Source organism: Ceratocystis lukuohia (assembly GCF_044167205.1).
Source record: "Ceratocystis lukuohia strain C4212 chromosome Unknown Supercontig2_pilon, whole genome shotgun sequence".
NCBI classification, from domain to species: domain Eukaryota; kingdom Fungi; phylum Ascomycota; class Sordariomycetes; order Microascales; family Ceratocystidaceae; genus Ceratocystis; species Ceratocystis lukuohia.
The window spans coordinates 3,624,927-3,646,625 of NW_027263521.1; the positions used below are offsets into that span (position 1 = coordinate 3,624,927).

Genomic DNA, 21,699 nt, shown 5'->3' on the forward strand with positions numbered 1-21,699 from the left:
AAAGAAGCGCTCTAGTAATCCATGACGAAAAATGAGTTCATATCGTTTCCATCATCACAAGCGACGTAAAAGAGGCCTGCTAATATATAATAGAAACTGTAAAAAGAGGAAAGTTGAAAGGGCTGTAAAATAAAGAAATAAGTGAGGCGCGTAGAAGTAAAAATGTAAGAAAAAAAAAAGGGGGGGGCATGGAGAGGGGAGAGTCAGATAAAGATAGACAATAGACACTGAGGCTGCTCTTCTGCAACTTGTATTTATGCGTGTGCCCGCCAAGCCATACAAGTCAACACCGATCCAGTGCATCCGGCACGAGGCTCTTCGACATTTGAGGCCAGCCCTCTAGGCATCGGATGGCCACTGGTTGGCCGGCCGCGAGGACTGGCCGTACGAGCCAGTCAAGCTCTCGGCGAAGAGCTCACGCACCGGAACCAGTCCAGTATGTGTTGTTGACGGTACGGGAAGCTTACGCTGTGACGCATCAGTCCGGTTGATAATCTCAACAAGTGAGACGCCAGTTCTGCGCGGCGGCAACTGAACGCTGTTGTGGCCATGTGAGCTGTTTTGCAGGGTAGGCTGTGGGGGCTCCATGGGTGGGAGTGCAGGTGTGCGCTGGTTCAGCGACTGCTTGTGGATAACGGGCAGTTGGTTGCTTGCCTGCGAGTCAGCCATCTGGTACGCACTCATACGAGGCGATTGAGCTGGAGTAGCAATGGGCGTCTGGTCAGGCGTGGGAGACAGAGAACTATGTGAAAAGGTGGGGGATGACGGTGCAGTGCTGTAGGGTGAGTTGGGGCGCGAGCGTTTTAGTGGACGGTAGCCATAGTGGCTGGAATGGTCTTCACTGTGCTCGTCATGTGCGCTTGAGCGGGACATGTGGTAGGGGGCCAGGCCAAGGTTGGAGAATCCCGAGCCGCTACCAAAATGGCTGTGGCCAAAGTTTGATCGACTGGACAGGCTGTTGTTGTGAGCGAAGAAGGTGTTGCGGGTAGCGCTGTTGCTGTTCAGCATGCTCTGTAGGTTGCTAGCTGATCTGCTGGTTGGGATGGGCTCAACATGCTGGGCTGCCTGGGCAAGCATAGAGATGTCAATATGCGAGGTAGACGTGGTGATGGCGCCACGGTTGTATGGATTTAACTGCGAAGAGTACTGGGCAAGCATGGAGGCATTGTGAGGGGGAGAAACGTTGGGGGACACGATAGCCGAGCCCGGAGCTGAGTTTATCGTCCGGGACGCCGGAGGAGGCATCATGCCATCAGAGCCCATCTGAGACTGTGCCTGCTGCTGTTGTTGTTTTTGCTGGTTCCGGGCAGCACCGGCCTCCCTTGGCTTGGGATTCTTGTGGATTCTGCTGTGACGGGTAAGTTCATCTGAGCGGGAGAAGCGCTTTGTGCACCCAGGATGCTGGCAAACGTGGGGCTTCTCGCCAGTGTGGGTGCGGATGTGGCGGGATTGGTGCTCAAGGCGATGGAAGGCCTTGTCACACATGGTGCACTTGTATGGCCGGGGAAGCTCAGTAGTAGCCGAGGCAGGCTTGGCTTCGGTTGTCTGGGCAGCCTTGGCCGCTTTAGCCAGAGGGCCATTAGGCTTCAGCAGAGTCGAAATAGGAGGGTTGGAAGACATCTCGGAAAGGGGCGTAGATGCACCAGAGTTGTTGGTAGAAGACGCCGAGGAAGAAGGCCCGGAGTTGTTGGGATGAAGTAGATTGGAGAAATCTACCGCTGAGGAGTTCCGCTTCATGAGGACTGCGGTAAGGGCGGAAGAGCGAAGAAAGCTAACGAGTGCAGAGTCCGAGGAGGTCAGTGATGGTGCTCTTGAGATGCGGTAGAAGCTGGGACGGAGCTATCGAAGTATATGATATGGCTGGAATACGATGGCGAACAAGGTGAGTCGGTGGTAGCCTGAATATTAGCGGTTTGGAGTGTGTGCAATAGATAAGTGAGTGTGGGAAAAGACGGCAGTTGGGGCAGGAAGAGGAGAATGCGTGGAGACGGAGGAGAACGGGGCGGCTGGATTTATAAGAAGCTACAGACCCCAGATAAAGAGTCTGGGAGCATAAAATCTCTAGGAAGTCGGCTTGTAAGAGGAAGGGAAAAAGGAAAAGAAAAAAAAAAAAAAAAAAGAAAATACTTTTTTTTTATCGCTTGATAAAGTGTGTAATTTATCGACTAATAGTTCGGCGCACCCCCCCCCCTCCCGGCCCCTCTTTCTTGTGGACTAACTATAAGCTAGCAAGGGTGACTGGGCGTAGACTTAAGAAAAAATAGGAACGAAAGAGAAGGGGAAACCCCGACCATCGGCCTGCCAATCAAGAGGTGGGGGGCGTACACGAGCAAACGTGGGGAGGGAGGAGCTATTCACTAGCCCGGAATCTTTTTTTTCCTTTCTTCTTTCTACCCACAACGTCAAAATTCAAGAATGAAGGTCTGCACAAAAGCTAGCATAAACACTGTGCTGAAAGACACTAAGCAAAACGATGGGGCTTGATGTGAAGAAAAAAAAATTAAATTAAAAAAAAAAATAGAACCTCGGTGGCAGATACTCATCAAAAGTTCTAGGCGATCTGATTGCCGCACCTGCTCTGCCAGCGTTTGCAATAATCAGCTAGGCCAACAGAATCCTGCCCCCCCCCCCCCTCACACAATCAGCAGGCAAGAGCAAGAATGGAAAAAAAAATTATCATAGCCCCTTCTCAAATAGGAAGCCAGGCGGGGAGGCAGATGTGTGTGGGTATCAAAATGACAACAGCCTTCTGCCAAAGGAGAAGACAATCTGCCTTTATTTCTGGACTCAACTTCCTGGGCATTGCTTCGGGTTATGGGTTGTTGGAGGGGGCGTGCGGGAGGCGCGCGTGGAGGTTAATTACAGCTTCTAGCTATAGAACAAGACGAGCATCAAGCATGAGAAGGGGTGAAGAGGGCGTGGTCCAGGGCTCAGGGCCCAGGGTTAGACATATACGCAGCCAGGTAATAGACACAAACACACACACACACACACACACACAATACAAGAACAAGAACAGCGCCGAGAAGAGTGCGGGCCATGATTCAAGTTTCCTCCTCCTTATTTCTCCACCGCTCTTTTTCCCATTGTCTTAAGCCGGGCTCATTGTCGTGACAGAGAGCAATATAAAGCGAGTGATGGAAATAGCAGGGCCAAGAGCAAACGCAAGAGCAGACGCAAGGGCAAACGCCAAAGCCTATGGCCTTGTGCACTTGATGCCCGTTTGGCGAGGGCTGTGTAGGTCGACGGCTGCAAAACTGGCATCAAAGAAAGTGAGGCCGCCAGCAACCTGTTGCTTTCGTTGCTCCCAACGAGACGAGCGGTCAGAGAGGAAGCAAAGAAAAGGGAAAAAGAAGAAAAAGGAAAAATAAAAAAAGGAAAAAAAAGGAAAAAAAGAAAAGATACCTAGTACGCCCCCGCAAACACGGCTGCAGAGCAAGTTTAGGCGTTCAATATAGACCCGTTATGTGTATTTAATGTATATACGGCAGTTCTAGGAATAGAACGACCCAGAAACTCGGCCGCCTAACTCATGCTGATGATTATCCATCTGTACGGCAGAGACGCCTCTTGTCTGACTGGCCCTCTTGGCTGGCTGAGCCTGGGCTTGTAGGGGTAGGTAGATCAAGGCAAAGAAGAGCCCATCCCATCCCCGTCACTCAGGCACCTGGGAACACACTTCGTGATCAAGGCGAAGGCGACGGTCTTTTTTTCTTCTGCTTTCTTTTGTCTGCTTCCCCCCCCCCCCCCAAGGCTGGCTGATCATTACGATGGTCGTACGAGGCAAAGGCGGGGGAGATGGAATACTGCGTCTGAGATAAACTACGTGTTCTGGGCCTTTGGAGACGCCCAAGGCTGCTCCTGCTCCCCTCTGGAGCGCGCTGAGTAATCCTGATTTATCTATCCATTTCTCCACATTTTCTGTGTTCCCCTCTTCAGGCCCAAGCCGTTGAAGGATGTTTATGGCTCATTTAAATCAGGAGATGCTTGTATGATAGTAGCCTGTTGCAAGCGGCGGCCTGCAGCTGGGGCCTCTCTATACCTGTTGTTTCGCTGCATATACGACCTATCGCCCTCTATGCACTCTTCCCATTTCGCCTTGTCTATATTTTCTCAGCAAACGGCGCTGTTGGCATGCCGTATAATACGCGCTGGGCCAAGCAAATAGGGAGGCTCGTCCAAGGGGGAACGGAAGTAATGTTGTAAAAACCAAATTTAAAAAAAATGAAAAATGAAGAAAAAGAAAAGAAAAAAAAAAAGCCGAGGAAAGGAGGGAGAGTGCGAAAGGAGACGTGCTTACACAGACAAGCCAGCATGCATGTATGTAAGTCAAAACAGAAGATTACAGTGGTGCATGCAACATGCTTATATTTGCATATTCGCCCTTCGGCAGCCAATCGCTTGATTCACTGAGGGAGCGGTAGAATATGGGGTCTGTAGGTCTGCGAATTGGGAGCCGCGGCAGCACAGCTAGCCAACTAACAGAGCAACAGGGACGCAAAGGAGATTGAAACGCTGTCCTTTTGGCTTCCTGCTGAACAGGTCCTCAAGGGCTTGATTGGTGGAGGTGGATGCTTCATAAACGGCAATGGTGATCATCAGTTGCTATTCCTCTCTCCTTGCCTATGCTTCTGCCTTGCCTCCTGGGCGCTTCTCTGGATTCCTTCAATCAGCAGCTAACTTCGTTTCATTTGCGCTGCGTCCTAGGCTCCTCTCCTCGGCTTCTTTGCTCTTATTATTTTTCTATTTCTTATATTTTATTTTAGCCTAGGCTTGTCCATGTCTCTCCGTACGTCCATGCATCCCTTCCGGCGGCCAGCTATTATGCTCAGCATACGTACCTTTATGTTGTACGTAGCTGACTCTGGCGACAGAGTGTGGGGTGTATCCTCCTTGTCACTGCCCTTCCAAACCCGGCAAGTGGTACGTACATATACCTATAAATGTACCGCACCGTACGGTAGTACTGCTAGTGCTCCTTAGTACCCTGAGTGCTACTACGACACAGTGTTCTAGAACTTGAATAAACATGCATACAAGGTGTGCACAATACAGAATGCAAAATACGTACAGGACAAGGACACGCTTTTTGGTACGCATCATTAGCATAAAAACCTGCCTTGGGCTCAGTATAATGCAATTTCTTACGGAGTTGTCACAAGCCCAGCAAGTGCTGCTGCTATTTGTGTTTCTCGGATAGTAGATCAGCAAGTAGCTTCGATAGTGCCATGGCATGGCAACGCTGACGTACAATGAAGAAATGTAAGCAGCGGGGAAACGGTAGAACATGAATATTATAACAGAAAAGCATCATGTTTCTATTATTGGCACAATCAGCGCCATTCATGGGCTTACGATTCCGCCTGCCTCAGCTCCGAGGGGCGAGCATGTGAGAGGCGGCTCTAGGTTCAAGAGGCAATCGGAAAAACTCAATATTACGGAATTCGCAAGGCAAAAACTTGACAAGTATAGCAAGCGTCGCTCGCAGCAGGTTAGTTGCTTATCAGGCAGTCACGATCTAGACTCTCTCGCCAAAGGTCGCCGCCACTCAGGACACCAGCGAAGACAACGTACTTCTTCTGTGCTCAAAGGCATGATATGTGCCTGCGCGTTAAATTCGAATTCCCAGCACACCCGCCCCATAGGAATTGCAGCGCTTGTCCCCAGATTATTGCCCTGAAACGGCATAGTCTGCTATTTGGAACCCTTTCTTCCTTTCTGCGACTAACCCGGGGAACAGAGAAGAAAGATGAGGCAAAACAGGAACTTAAGCTGTCAGAATCCTAGCAAAGAGCCTCAGGTTGTGTTCTAAGAGCCATGAAGACGAAAAAAAAAAAAACAGGTAGATAAGATAACAGTAAGTTGCACAGTCAACTGATTCGAGCGAACTCCGAACGTGTAGCACCATCTATCTAGACCTTTTAGCCCCATCTTCCTTATCTTGCTCTCTTGCTATCGGAGCTCGCTCGCTCTTTTCTCCCACAGTTTTGCCGGCAAGTAGCCTGCCGAGAACCTCGGCAAAGCAGCAGCTCGACCACAACTTCCGTTCTACCAGAATACCTCGCCTTTTTTTTCACTGTAGCGGGCATTGCAACTGCAACTGCAACTGCAGCCCCCCTAACAGGTCATAATGCAGCTGTATCGTCATTGGTCTTTTGTATTGGGCGTTCCTTTCCGCCTGTAACGAGACACTGATCGATACAAGTACACAACATGTATGGGCTGTTGCTGTCTGTAGCCTGCATTAAATCCAGCAAAAGACATACATCGCCCTCAAAGGAAGACAGACATGGATTGGGAAAGCATATGGAATGTATGCATATGGATGGGACACATCAAGGGAGACGAAAGGTCTCGGTCAGATTTAGAGTTGGGCCGAATTCTTTTCCTGAGGACGCCCGCGACCCCCGCCCCCTCAGACTCAGACTCAGACCCAGACTCAGGCCAGGCCAGGCCAGGCTTTGGCTTTATCATGTTTGTTTGATACGAGACATCCCACTCCGTTAATGGGATGAGGGGGGGGAGGGGAGGGAGAGGAGGGGTAGCATCCTCCCACCTTTGTTCTTCTCTTCTTTGGAATGTGGACTGTTAGGCTAATTAGAAGTTTGTGCAAGAGACGAGACAAAGCCCTGTGGAAAAGAAAAGACCCAGTTTCAAGGAGAGCAACAATAGGGATAGATAGGGTGGGGTTCCAGGACGAATAAAAACAGTGGGAATCCGGGGTCGTCAGGCGGAGATTACCATGTTGCCAGCTTCGCGAGATCACCCAGACAGACAGGTTGTGGCTTGTGGCTAATATAGAGTCATTGATTTCAAGGAAGCAAACACGAGGCAAGCCCAAAAGAGAAGAGAGCGGCAATATAATCTCCAGGTTTCCGTGGGGCGGAAGGGCAAAGCCGAGCATGCATAGAAGCAAGAAGGTCTGAGCTATAGCTGTTTGCTTGAAAAGAAAAAACCCGGGGAAAGCTGGGGGATCACCAAAAACAAGGTCTTCGTTTTTTGCTACTATTTTCTTGCATGAGTGTGGCTCAGCCGAACGTCTTAATTGCTGCCTCAATCAGGTATACCTGGTCTCTCTTCGCCCGCCCTGGCTTCGCCTAACTTTCTTGTCTTGGGCTGTCCCTAGCTTCTTCTCCTGCTAAATCTAGGGCTTGTCTATCCGCCATCTCAGTATCGGCCCGTTGGCGCATAACCCTACAAGGCAGCAAAGAAAAATACACGCCAAAAAGCAGACTAACCCTTAAAGTCAACCCTCCCGAACTATCCCGGTCTAACGAACGTGGGGGGATACTAGGGCTAATGTTGTTTTTTTTTTCTAGCCAAAATGCAAAATGTGGATGGTTGAAATGGCAGTTACCCTTTTTTTTTTTTCCCTTATCAACTCGGATAAAAACCTCCTCCTGAAGTGTCTTGACAAGCGAAAGTAGTTTTCCTCCCCCTGTCTTTATCCCCCTCCTTCCCCTCTTACTCTCCCCACACACAGGGAAAAGAAAAAAAAAAGCACACCACTACAGAGAACCTGAATGATCCAAGCACAGGAAGGGTGGGCTCCAAAATGGTACTTGCCCTTGCGTTTTTGCCTTGCCTTGGCTTTTGCACAAGATAAAACATGGCGAAGTTCCTGATTGGGAAGGCCACCGCCGCACCGGACCAATCACAGGCCGTCCTTGCTTTGTGTTAACCAGTTGGTATCATTTGAGCCTCAACAAAGCGGCCCCCCCCCCTTGCTACTAATGAACTGTTATTAGGATTAGGGCTTTGCCAGTACCAACACACCAATTCACAATATGCACCTGGGGGTGCATGAATGAACCCAGTATCTCATCTACAGGACTATGCGTCCTAGGAGGAAAACATAAGCACAATGCGGAAGCTCACTACTGCAGACTCGCCGTCATCCTAAGCATGACGAAATACTGTGTATTCGGAGCCAAATGTAATGATACGGTACTACATGGCGAGGTCATTTATTCTTCTCTGTTACGCTTAGCTTAGCGGCCGATGAGAGCCCGTGTCCGTCGTGTCGCTAGCATACCCTAGGTAGGCAAGTAAATCAACCTGTCCTGAGAAACCCTGAGCTGCATCTATTTTTGGGAATGCAAGCGTGATGTAGCGGTGTAGTCATCTAATCGTGCGGAGGCAAATAAACTAGAGAAAGTATTGTCGAGATGCAAATTGACTGCCTGATTAATCTGCAACTCTACATTAAGTCCGTTTCCATATTCTTGTCCTCTTGTCACCTCATGCTTGTTCGGCTCTTAGCTGCCGCCGTGCTATAGCCAGTTTCTCAAACACGTCTCCAAACTAGCTCGTATGTCACAACTACCATGGGTGTCAGGTCCTCCCAGTTTATTGGTATACGGAACGCTTGCCACGAATAAATGATTTTTATCAAGCGAGTGACAGTAGAAAGAAAAGGCCCTCAGGGCTTAAAGTATTCATCAGAGAGCCCTCCGGGTTGGACGACCAAGAGCAGCTAGAGCTGCGTGATACTCTGTGCTTCATCCTGCTACACTGCGATCGGGACACTCAATGGCCCCCATCTCGTTTTATACGTTCCGTCTTCCCCGTTGAGATGGAGGGATGGCTATCAGGACGCCAAGATTGGTTTTGCTGAGTTAAATAATAGAGTAATCGATTCTGGTTTGGGCGGCGTGCTAACCCTGGGCCAACCCTAGAGCTTGTTACTTTACGCTAGTCTGCAGCCGACTTGGTTCTAGGCCAGACACACACTCACACTATATGCTTATGGTACCAATCATGGCAGAGGTTCTCCCGTAAGGTAGGAGAAACATGAACATCCACGTGGGGGGCTTCTAGGCTTGAAGTTGGGTTCTTTTTGTTTTGTTCTTGACTCGAGGTAGGAAATAGCGTGAAGCATGGAAGAGCCTGTAGTCTGAGGTTACCCACCCTCCCCCCCTTAGACGTCTCTTGACATAAGGGTAATGTTTTCCAACTTGAATTGGGGCTTTGAAACAAAACAAGACCAAGGTTGCGTGTGATTGTAGTAAGAACAAGAAGCTGGTGAAGAGTGGTGCTGTATTCGAATGGCGTGCTTAGACATCTTCATCTTGTTAAACTGGCTCATTTCAGCATACTAGGGAGTGCTACAGTTGCAGGAGTGGCATGGGCAGGGCAGGGCAGGGCAGGGCAGGCAGGGTAGAACTCACCATACAAGATCAATGTGTGTCTAATGTGTATATATAGATTCTTTGGTTGTCTCGGCCCTGCCTGCCCCCCCGCTCAATGCTACTGTAGCAAACGGGTTGTTTTAAACTGAGCCTATAGATCGGAATATCCACTGCCTTTCACCTTCATCATTTGGTATGAGAGTGAATCATCTCTAACGATCGTGCTGCTTGACAAAAGAACAAAAAACCCGCCTCAGTGCCAACAGTCTGCTGTAGGGCGGCGGCGGCGGCGCCGCAAGTACTTGACAAATTTGGGCCTTGTTCCTACAGCATTGCGTGTTTAACTCGAGCAAGACACATCCAAGACCTTGCAACAAGAATCCGTAATACAGAACATGACCCTTTCAGCTTGATGGAACTCACAACAACAAGGCAAGATATGCCACATGCAACCGCCCAAACCAGGCAACTTGAGAGACATTGGTTGCAGAAAAAGAAAAAAAAAAAAGACATGCAAGGTAGGTGGTACCGTCTGGAGTCTGGAGGGAGGAGACAGGAGACAGGACTGAGCACACAGGACTCACCCCTCCTCCGTCCGTCTACGGCAATCGAGAGGAAGACACCCTGTGCTGCTGATTAAGAATTTCGAAATTTCGATGTTGTGCTTGGCCACATTCGCAAGTATTAGGCAGGGGATTGAACGCAAGACTACCAAGTCGTGCGTTTTGGGCTCTTTGTTTTTTTTTTACATTTTTTTCATTTCGAACAATGTCTTGAGTATATCCTATTTAGTTCACACTGGGATTCTAAAAACACATCGTGTTAAACAACAAGAAACGAAGGGGGCGTCGCGGGATAGGCGAATTTTGAAGGCGCCACTTTCGGAACGCCTTGGTTGTGTGGGAGTGCGAGCCGTGGAAGCGTCGACGGAAGAGCGGCGTAGTTTCTTCATCTCCTCATTCGTGATGTAAGTTAGATTGGAGGTAAGCTGACGCCCATGGGTGTCTTAATATCTGCCAGAAATGTAGCAATGCAACAGGTAAAAAAGAACTATAAGCAGGATTGAGATCTAGCAAGAAGGGGGAACGATCATGTGACACAGCTATAAAAAGAAACAAGGGTCCCTTTAGGGTTATATACGACAAGAGGTGTAGTCTCTTTGTTGCTCTCTCGCCAATAACTTGTCTCACGAAGCACTTTTGTATTCGCAGTATTCAGCTTGAATGGCACCAGCACAGCCTGATCCCAAGGCCCGGCTGGAGCAGGCAAGCGGTCGAGCGGGAATAAGCGAGGCTGTTTATTGGAGAAACGCTCTGTGGCAAGCCAAGCTCGCGATAGCAACATAAAAAACATCGACTTTTATGTCTTGTGGTGGGTGAGGAAATGTACTTTTGCTCGCCTGGAGCTTTCTTGCACTTATATCTTGGCCTGCCGTTTTGGGAGGGCTTAGCGTATAACTTTGCCGCCATGGCGTTGGAACAAGAAAGCTTAAAGAAGGTTCCTACGACGCCTCTAGAAACATCCGGGTCCTGTACGGCGCACGCTTATAGACTGGTAGAAGGCTCGAAATCCCTCAGTTTGCCATCGAGTCTTCTTTAACATTCTACTGCCTTGGAAGAGCCAATCACGTACGCCGTCTAGCCGAACCATAGTGATTGGGGTTGACTTTGGCTTGCTGACGCGTAAGAAATCGTATCGAGATGCTGGCAGAGCCGCTCTTTGAATGCATTTCTTTGGCCTCGGCATCGGCAGAGCTATTTAGATAAGAGTCGTGATAGTTCTTACTAGGCAATAGATTTAAAAGATGTTGATTATCGGAGAGGTGTCCAGCAAGAAATAAGCACAAGCTCCATGCCGCATTTAGGGACTCTTGGCAACAGTATTGTGTGTCGTTTGTTTTCCCAATCCAGCCTGTACTATTGCGTGTGAGATAATGGGTCAACCAGAAAAACATCAATATCGCCATAGCTATCTATAGCCATACTTTACTTGGCGATAGTCAAGGTAGTTGACGATGTTGATGACGTGGATGGGCAAGTATTATTGGCTTGCTTTCTTTCTCTCCTCTTCTACAATTTTACAGCCACGCCGATGCTAGTTCAAAAGGAGTGAACAGGAAGCGAGCATGGAAACCATGTAGATGTGCACCTATATATGAATTATGCAGTTCGTTAATATAGCTAGTTGCACTTGCATATTATAAGTGATGCTCAACACATGTCTTCGTAGTTACACAGTCACACCTACACCTGTCCGGCGTGGGGTTGAAATCATGGCGACTTCCTTCTTGTCCTGCTGTGCATTTCTCTCTCGTTCTGGTCTTGAGCCGCAAACTAGATTTTACGGGCTCTTCGGCTGAATTCGCGGAGGATCTATGAGGCCGGCATCATGGAACAAGCAATACCAACATAAATAGGCGGGAAATTTTCCTTACTGGGGGTGGCTTGGTTAGATAAGAGAGTCCCTCCCCCTTCCCCCCGAATATACTAACAGCTCTGATCTCTGATATCGAAACCCTTCTATTTCTCTCTCCGTATTTTCTCTTTAGGAGGTTTAGAAAACAAGAAATAGGGAGGAAACTCACACCGATGGGCCGTGCATGAAGCTGAGCTATGAAAAAAAAGATGCATGTCGTAATGCTGAGTTGAGGCTCTGCTGCTCTTCTGCTTGATTATTTGTATGAACAAGGAGCCTTGCAAAACCTCGTCAATAAGAACGCACTGGACACCCATAAGATACAAAAAGTAGCAATCTCTTACCAAGCCCTCTGCCTGGCGAGCCCAAGTTAGGCAAAGTCCCCCCTTCATTCATCCTTCATCCAGCCGGGGCTCTCTCGGTGATCCGTGTTGAGCTGCCAGTGCCTGGACTTAGGAATGAAAGTTTCCCCCAGACTGAGATTTTCTAACCTTTATTTCTTTTTTATTCTCTCTCTTGTTGGTTCCTTGCTTCTTGTCTTGGTAGAAAAGGCGAGAGAGAGAGAGAGAGAGAGAGGGTGGGGGGATATCGAAAGAATGGGGGAGGAGAGGGAAGGACCAAGATCGGCTAGCCAAGGCAGATGGATGGTCCTAGAAGTTAGGATGGGAAAGATAAACCTAGAGAAGCATTGAGTGTGCCCTTCTCCCTCCCTCTCATTCGCAAAAAAAATGGCCATTGACCGAAGAGCCGCCGGCTATGGCTGCTTTTATGTATTATTTATGTATTTTCTAGGCGCTGGGCGGGCTTTTGCTGCCTCCGAGCAAAGCCCTAGCCTGGGACCATCCATTGCTAGCTATTCTTTCCTTGGGCGTCAAGCCCAGCCTGGCCTTCCTTTTTTCCTCCTGCTTCTTCCTTGGGGAGATTTGGCCGGTCTATCCCACCAAGAAGAACTAGCCTGGCAAGTATCATGGAGTGCGGAGGGTGCAGCTAGGAAGAAGCAAGATGCAACGTTGGGCTCCTAAACCGTTAGTCTGTTAGTGGCATAGACTGGAGGAAGCACGACAAATAGAAATGCACGATGAAATACGGCTTGCAACTCCAGTTGGTAGACGACTCCTCCCTCATTCAAGTCAAGCCCCCATTTTCCGGACTCAGTTCTAAAGGAGCCGCAGAGCCTCAATTTTTGATGTATTGCTGTTGCTCCTCCTGTGGAGAAGGCAGTATCCAAATATCCATATGGATAAATAAAAAACGGATGGACTTGTATGCGAATGAGTATGTGCACAGTTGAGCGTGCTGTGCGCTTGTATTTGTATGTGTACGTCTGTGTATGTATGTGCATGTGCATGTGCATGTGCATGTGCGCTCTGGGATTATGTTTGTTATCCCCATACTTTATGCAAATACATAACCGGAGTTATGCCAACTAACCAGTTTCTGGTCCTGGTCAGATGCCTTGGCACAATCTGAATACCCAATGAGGCTCAAAAACCCCCACATCATCACATAAAAACACACAGCTCGCTCCATGGACGAGGATCCAAGCCTGTGATGCCAATATGCCAGTGGATATAGACCAGCCCTTCACTGGCTAGCCTAGGCGAGGTTGTTCTTGGGGGATAGTCTGCCCTGTTGTTCTTTTCCTTTTTTTCCTTTTTCTTTCCCCCGGCTGGGCATTGGGGCCTCTTGATGGCCCTTCTCAACATGGTGTTGTTTTTCCAAACTCCAATATCCGGTACCCGGCGCTGGAATTGGTACGACCCTCAAACAGAATTTGGCGGATGGGAGCCTAGAGATAAACTTTGCCATCAGGTTGGCTATTCATCATGATGTCGTGCTATGTGGCACTGGCGAAATGGCCCGCGCTGATATCACAACACTACACATCTTAATGAAAAGGCTTCTTGTATAATTCTAGATTCATGTCGATGTCAAAGAAGCGGTCAGCTCTCCTGCATACTGTTTGATAACTATTACTAGCGCCCATTAAAACTGAAAAGGTACAGGCGGTGGAGGAGATGGAGACAACGACGACCCAAAAAAAAAAGAAAAGATAAGCAGGTCTGGACTTTGTTTTTGTCTTCTATTTTCTCCTTAAACTTGGTTGTTGTCATCCGTCCACTTCAACTAACAGGGACAAAGATCGGTCCGTCTCGAACGTAAAGGAGTCATGTCATGTTTGACATAACCTTTTCCATTTTCCCTTGTCCGATTAAAATTCTGCTAGCCCACAAGTCGGTCGGAACGTGTGTAGCCAAGGAAGCTGGCCAAATCTGTCATGCATAACAAGACACGGTCTTCGTCATCAATTTTGTTTTTATGTCTAGCACCCGGTAATAGCGACAGAGAGAGAGGAACGGCTAGGCATTAAAGGCCAGAGGAGGCAAAAGCTAAGACCAGGCTGGACGAGCATGAGCTAGATAACGGTCAGTCTACATGAAGGATAGAAGGACAAAAGAGGGCTTCCTCCACTGCGCTACTTCATCCTTTAGCACGTCCTGGAGCCCATCTCTGCCCCAAAGAGGTCATTCCTTCAATTTCCAATTCTGGTTATCCGCCAGGCCGGCCACTTTATCGACTTAAAGTTTCCTCTGGTCTCACGGGAAGTCCTTCGGGCAAACTGTGGAGCAAGCCTAACTGGGATAAGAACAGAATTGAGCATGTTGATAGCCTCATAATGTATGGGGGAATTTGGGGGGAGGGGGGGGGGGGCGTGTGTGTTTCAATAGCGCTTGACGTCGGAGAGGGAGAGGAAAAGAAGAAGAAGAGCTGGACCTTGCAGCATGAAGTTGATGCATTGTAATTGACTGATGAGTTTCGCGAGATAGCATCATAGAGACCTGGAACACAGTCTAGAATTATAATATGGCGATAATGCACTACTGATCAATCCAGCGATAAGCCGAGGCTGATGTCGGTCGGTGTTGAAGCGGGGAAACTCAGACCTGGGAAATAGCAATTGTAGAAAATGAGCCGGCTTCGGCTACGATTCTCTGGGTGTCCTTGACCCTCTTATCTGCGGCAAAGTCCTCACCCTCGCTGAGACAGAAAGTTGAGGCTCAAAATTCCCCCGGACTTTGTCGATCAATAAATAAGCCCGGCCTTTCCAGCTTAGGTAAAGGAGGAGAGAAGAGAAAAAAGAAGAAAAAAAAAGCAGAGCAAGCCCCACAATAGCCTTGAAGCTACGGGTTGGCTTTGTTGAGCAGAATGCTGGGCATTACATTACTGCTGCTCTCGATATAGCGTGCAAAAAACGACGGAAGCACACTATATAACAGACACCCTATTAGCAGACCGGGGAACCCTTTCTACGATGCGTCATTTGAAACTACACACCCCTCATATCCATGTTCAGATGTCTCTCCAGAATTTATTTCTGGGGCAGTAGGAAAGAGGAGAAAAGGGCTAGGAATGTTGTGGTTGAGATGTGCCTGGGCGATGGATAAGTCCCCTGCTGAGCGATGGAAGTGTTCTCGGTCAAATAACAAATTCGACCAGTGCTAGGAATAACTGCGAAGCCGTCGAAGAGGCTGAGCGAAAATGGGTCGTGATCGTGGGGTTTCTCTCTGTTTGATTGCCCGGAGAAGGAAAGGCGGATGAATTGGCGTGCCCTCTCATGAATTTTTGTCGAGGAAGAAGAGAACCAGTGCGTTTATCGTGCCAAGTCTGTTTGCTTTCGCTTCTTATCAAAATTTGTGTGCTGGTGGGCTTTAGCTTTGTCGTCACGTCTAATCAGCCATAGTTTATCCGTAGAGCGAATGGGCTGACACGTGATCTCGTGAAGCCGCCTAGCCCAGGCAAGATGCTGTCTAGGAGCTACCCAGTAACCAAGAAACATCATTGTGCGTGCATCAGTATTCACACAGCAAGCAAGATCGCCAGTCTCACATGCTCGGAAAATGAACAATGGATCTTTACCATACCGTCCACGAGCCTGACATTGCAAACTTTGCCATACCCAATGAAACACGTGTGTTTAGTCCGCCAGCCTATAACATCCATTGATAACTCATAATCAGACCTCCTTGCTAATGAAGCAACACGTAGACCGACTTCCCGCTGTTTCCGCAGCTGAGGCATTGGATGATCCTGATGATGATAGTCTACGACCTATTAGCACAGGACTAGATGATCTAGACGCTGTTTTGTCTCCTGCTCCTGACCTGGAGCTACAGAATGCCTCTCCAGACTCAAACAGCGAGGCTGGCGACCTGTCTCGAGGTGGTATCCCCCTGGGCCAATTAACTGAAGTTTGGGGGCCTCCAGGTGTGGGAAAGACGACGTTTGGGTAAGAAGCAATGCGCACCGGCCAGCTCGGCACTTGCACGAAAAAAAAAGAGAGAAAGACACAGAAAAAGGGGTCACATTACTAACGACTTCGTTACATGTATAGGATACAGGCTGCAGCAACTGCGCTCGTAAAGAAGCGTGCTGTCATGTGGGTAGGTCGGTTCATCTCAATCCCGCTCGATGCATTTTCCTGAATCCTTGGCTGGCTTGGTTATCATTGACCATCTTGCACTTTTGGGTGTACGCTCTAATGAAACAGGTCCCAAGGCTTTTTGCATACTGCTAGTCATATTAATGAGCTAACACTGACTACTTTCCAGACTGCAACACACCACTATGGGGTCCGCGTTTTGCCGAAGTCTTGAATGGTGTGTATCAATCTCAGTTACGAGCAGCTAAGCAGCCCATGGCTAGGCAGTCATCAGAAGCCCACGAAGAGCAGAGTCAGCCTGAAGCTGCGGAATTTGACATCGGCTCTACGGACTTCACTTACAACCACTGTGACACATTGGCACACGTGCTTGCACTTTTGTGCCGGCCAAATCCTCACATACTGCCAAAAGTCCTGTCATTGTTAGTAGTAGATGGGTTGACAGCTCTAGTCAACTCGACACTGCCACGCAATATAGATAGCAAGAAAAAATACCCCAGAGGTTCGAGTCCAAAGCACCTGTCTAATCACCACTAGCTAAGGGATTTTCAAGAATGGCAACTAACGCGACCTTTTGATCATTTTTTTTAGGCCAAGGACCGGCAGATAAGCGGCTACAAGCAGTCCAGTTCCTTGTAAGCAGTCTACAAAAGCTGGCAGCTACTCGACAGTGCGCCGTCCTGCTGCTATCGCAGTGTGCTAGCAAGATGGAGTCAGGCAGAGCTGCTTCTCTTGTCCCCGCTATCAACGGGACTGTATGGGAGCAAGCCATCGCTACTAGATTAGTGCTATTCAAGGATTGGATTTGGAGAGGCCGCGACTCAGAAGTTACGCCAATACGTCATGACTCCTTCCAAGAAGTTGTGTTTGTGGGGGTGCAAAAGCTCCAGGGGAAGACATGTGTGTATGCTATGGAGCATATGGTGGGCTTCCGCATTGAAAGCGTAAGGATGATTCTCTCTACATCTCTGCCTCGCCCTTTTTATCCGCCTAAAACAGCCGACTAGTGCTAACATAGAAATCCCCATTTAGGCTGGATTGGTATCGGTAAAAGATATCCGGCGCAATATTGGTGGGCCATTTGCTGAAAGGCACGGTCCCAAGCGCAATGTTTCAGAAGCGGGCCTGGAGATTCCAGATTCGGACGACGAGGAAGACGAGTATGGCTGGGACGACCGCTACAACAATCAAGTGCCACGGCCTTCTCAGTGGCAGGGCAGTGAGGATTTGATTCTTGATGCGAACCGCCATGACGAGGACGACGGAGAAGGCGACGACAATGACGAAATTTCTGAGCCCACACCGCATGATGGGGATCACTTAGACGCCATAGCTACGGGCAATAGGAGTGGGGATGGAGATAGGACGAGTGGAACGATGACCCGCAGAGACGGCGTCCCAGAATGTGGGGAACACTATGGGGATGGGGAGGAGTATGGGGAACATGGGAATATGCTCGGTTTCCAGGACGCCCGAAGGGGCCAGCCAGATGGAGACAGGAGGCGGTGGGGGAGCGCGGAGCATGATAGGAATGAGGCAAACGGGGGCGTGCAGTCAGGCGCTCAGAGCCAGGACTTAACCAGCAGTCAACGCCTAGTCCTAGGCTTGGATTTTGGTACGGCGACACAGGGAAGACGACTGGGAGAGGCAGTTGTGACGACAGGCAGCAGCAGGGCTAGGGCCAGGGCCAAGCCTAAGACGAAAGGAAGGGAGTCGAAGGCAAAAGCAGACTACAGTGTTACGCGGCGACCGAAGAGGACTCTTTAGACTGTTTAGTTTGAGCCGGCTTGCTAGCTAGCTGGCTAATATAGCGGTTCAATTGCATCATGGCACGCTAGTAATAACAGCAGGTAGCACACATGTGCATAATGGTGACGACGGACGCAGTCCACTTCTAAATCCTACATCGTGCCTGGCTTAAGGGTAAAAATTTTCTCGACTTTTTTCCGCTCCTGATCAGAAGAGGCACGAGGAGGGGAGGGGGGGGGGGTGGTGGTCGTGGTCGTGATGGTTAGACGCTGGAAGTCAAAGGAGTCGCCGCACAGCACAGAAGGAGGCAAAAACGGGGCTATTTTCTGGGGTATGGGGAATAAGAGGGGAAGGCAAGATCTTGCTAGGAGACGAGAGATAAAGGATTTTTCGGGGGTGGGGAAAGGCTACGATAATAGCCCAAAAAAGACCAAGAGAGGACAGGAATGGTCAATGGCGTGGGGAGCTCTTGATATGAGGTCACGGGCAGGGTACATGTATTTCAAGGAGTAGCCTTGTTGAGAGTTGGGTCTAGGACTGGCTATCTTGTGAATTTAGCAGCTTTACCTATCAGGGTTCCAAGGCCTGTATCGCCATGTTATGCGAGATAAGTTGAGTACGTGAGACGGAGGAAATATTAAGACCAGAGAGGATGGTGCTGAGCTGGGATGCAGGCCAGGACACAGGAGCGGATACGGGATAGCCAAGAAGGGGGCGTGGCCCAAGCCGCTGGCCGTTGTTTTTGCCTACTGGAATTAATGTCAACTTCTACCGACGCTAGATCTTTATGCCCGTCAGACACTTCGCTGACCTGCTAGTTAGCACTGTACTAGGCTGTTTAGCCGCAACAAAAATCGCAGAGAATGGACAAGAGGATTGCAGAAAAAGGCCTGTCCGCTACGCTCAGGAACCTTTTGTTACCTCCGGGGCCTTGCGGTGGCTCTTTATTCTTCCTAGTGCTAATATGCTACTTTTCCAATGCGGTAGTTAGTAGACCTAGTGCTCGCCCTCCATCTGATACTACTCCATCTACTGCTCCTTCAATGCTTGGCTAATTATGGCTTTTATTTCTCTCCCCCGTGGCTCGGATTATGTGGTTCGTGATTTGTTTCTGCTTGTTTCTGCTGCTGTTATTGTTGTCTTTGCTTGACGATATTTCGCCCCTCGAAGAGCATGAAACCCCAAACAGCGAGATTTCTCCGACATGGATTGCCTGGCTTGTCCTTATTTTCTTTTCTCAAAGCCCCAGCCAATCAAGCCAGCCAACCACAGACGCCGGTGTGCCCACGAAGCCGGGCCTTTTTTTTGGCTGATTCATTTTGGCTAACGTGTTATGTCAGGCCACTTACCAAGTTCTGGTGGCTGTCTATTTTCTTCCATCGTATTCTTATTGTCTCCCCCACAGTGGCATGTACGCCTATCTTTTTGGTAGAAATGAGTGGCGCTTGGAATGGCCTAAAGCCTAGGCAAGAATCTGGGGGACAATTAGAGTGTCGTGTCACAGGGGTGGTGGTTATGGGCTCTGTTTTGTTCGGCTTCCTGCCTCTTTTCTATACGAGTACTTGGGAAACAGAAGGCTGATAGTGTCTCGGGGGCCTCTATCTTGGAGAAAGGGTCCTAGGAACGAGAGATAAGACAACACTAACACTGCTAAAAACGGACACAATTTTGAAACTATTGTTCTGTAATTTCAGGTGATAGATTTAGTGATCTTGCCGCTGTAAGCCCGCTGTAAGCCCGCTGTAATATTTCTTGGCCCCTTCCCCTTGCAGTGCATCCTATCAGCCGTCCACAGATAACACCCCCTAAATTTTCAGGGCCCTTCGATTTCTTACTCGTGCGGGTAAACTTCCCTTGCTGGCCATCCATGCCTGGTTGGCGGCTCTGCTGCATATGAAATTCGATATGCGGGAGAAGATCGACCTGGAGAAGACAAAGAACGCACAGGCCATGGAGATATCAATGCTGATAGAAAAACAGGACCTAGTAAACCCTCATTGGGCTGGGCTGGGCAATAGAGCGAAATTCCAGCAACTATAGAAGCAGTCAGAAGAGAGGCAGGCAAGGGAAAACGTGGGGGAGCAGGAAAGAAGGAAAAGGGGACGGAGAGAGAGGGGGTGAAGGCAAGGCTTTCTTTTCCTAGGTGGCCTCTACACTGTGCGGTGAGGCCTACAGAGCCTCATGCTGGCGTCGTCATGTCACGCTTTTTTTATTATTTTAATTCTTCTAATGCTAAAACCAAGCACTGCTATATTATGCCGTGGATTGGGTATAGCTTGAAAGCCCTGCGTCAAACCCGACACAGGAGCCAGCCAAGTTGGCGTTTGAGCAAGATTGCGGGACCATGGAATATGGAAACCTAGGAAATCGCTGCTGGCATTCATTCCGTTAGGAAGATCCGAGAAAAAAGCCGGAGGGATTTTTCGAGAGGCAAATAAAGGAGGGCGAGAAGAAGCAACCAAAACCAAAGATCTTTGGTGGTGGACCAGGCTATGGCGTACATTCGGCACTGCCGGCTAACTTTGGAGACTACAAGGCCATATATAGCAAAGAAGAGGAAATGAAAACCAAAGTTCCGCCATTGGAACGAGACCCTAGTTCTGTGGTTGAAAGTGTTGTCATATGTATTTGTGTAACCACAGTCATATCATAATCCGAGGAACTAGCCCTTGGTACCTTTGTTACGGCGATCTATTGCGTCCTTTTCCTATGGAAGCAAAAACGAGGTGGTAGTTTACGTTGACGAGGATTTTAGATGGCCTCACTGCTGAGCCTGGCGGGTGAGAGGGTGATGTTTGATACGGTCTTCACACATTGTTGTCAAGGTTTGCAGGTCCAAGTGATCACCGATGTGTGTTTGTTTGTTAGTATTATTCAACGCCTACCTACTGGTTTTCCACAGCAATATGACGGTAAAAAGAGGTATGCGGATAATCTCCTGGGAACAAAAAGAAAGCGGTGGTCATGGAATGTGAGCTATCTGCATGCGGTCTTGCCATCTTGCAGATGTACGCAGAAGGTAAAAAGGGCAAAAAGATATGTCGACACCAACGTGATTCGAACACGCGCCCGCGAACGGACTTCCTGAGCTGCTAGATAGCAGGGAAGCGCCTTAACCACTCGGCCATAGTGCCTTAATGAATCGCTGGTAATTCACCGTTTATTATACATTATAAGAGATGCCAGAAAATTGGCCCTTGGCAGGCCGAAAGCGTAAGTAGAGAAGAAATGGACGCACGCCCGCATCACTAACCTGGCTGACTTCTACATTCTGAGTGACAACGGCCCCGTGACTCAGAAAAAGGAAGAGTGGTTTGTGAAACAAATCGAGAAACAGACTGGCGGCCACGTCAAGTCCATAAAGCGGCAGCTAGAAACGGAGAAGTTCAAGGACGCCACACTCCGGATCGCTCTCGACCTTCCAGAGGGTCAACTGCTACCTAAAACGTTGACCTTCGACGGAAGCGCCATCAGTGCCACATTCAAGAGGTGCCGGACCATGTCCACACCACTATGCCAGCAATGCCGGAAGGCACACCCCACGGCAGCGTGCAAAGAAAAGCCGCGATGCAGGCTATGTGGCTCCACAGAACACACTGAGGGGGGCCACAAAGGGGCTCACGCGGAGTGCGTCGTCTGCAGGACACCCGGGCATTCCGTAGGGGAGCCGGTGTGTAAGCGGGGTGGCCCACCGCGCCCCATAACGCAGGATCTCACGGAGAAAGCCTCACGCGGACCAGAATGCCCGGCACGGAAGAGGAAGAGAATCTCCACGGGAGAGCAAGACGCCAGCGAATCCGAGAACACCATAGACCTCCCCCGTAAATGTTAGGGGGTCTAAGAATATGGAGCGTCAACGTGGGAAGAGGAGGGCCCCAATAAGACCAGGCTGGAACGAAAAATGCCGACAGCAAAATGCCATGATGAGAGAAGCTAGGCTCGCGGTGATCCCAAAGCCAGGCC

At 49.2% G+C, this 21,699-nt stretch overlaps 2 protein-coding genes across 2 annotated transcripts; one reads left to right on the top strand and one right to left on the bottom strand.

Annotated features, from left to right (window-relative positions):
- Positions 1-339: 339 nt before the first annotated feature.
- Positions 340-1,737, bottom strand: HOO65_020896 (DNA-binding protein creA; the record flags this gene model as incomplete). The annotated part of the gene is made up of 1 exon (XM_071000184.1): positions 340-1,737. One exon carries the CDS (start codon positions 1,735-1,737, stop codon positions 340-342), a length of 1,398 nt encoding a protein of 465 aa, XP_070861534.1.
- Positions 1,738-15,577: 13,840 nt separating this feature from the next.
- Positions 15,578-17,754, top strand: HOO65_020897 (Rad55 protein; the record flags this gene model as incomplete). Its single annotated transcript, XM_071006540.1, has 5 exons — positions 15,578-15,834; positions 15,940-15,992; positions 16,157-16,336; positions 16,579-16,931; positions 17,020-17,754. 5 exons carry the CDS (start codon positions 15,578-15,580, stop codon positions 17,752-17,754), a joined length of 1,578 nt encoding a protein of 525 aa, XP_070861535.1.
- Between the last annotated feature and the right edge of the window lie 3,945 nt (positions 17,755-21,699).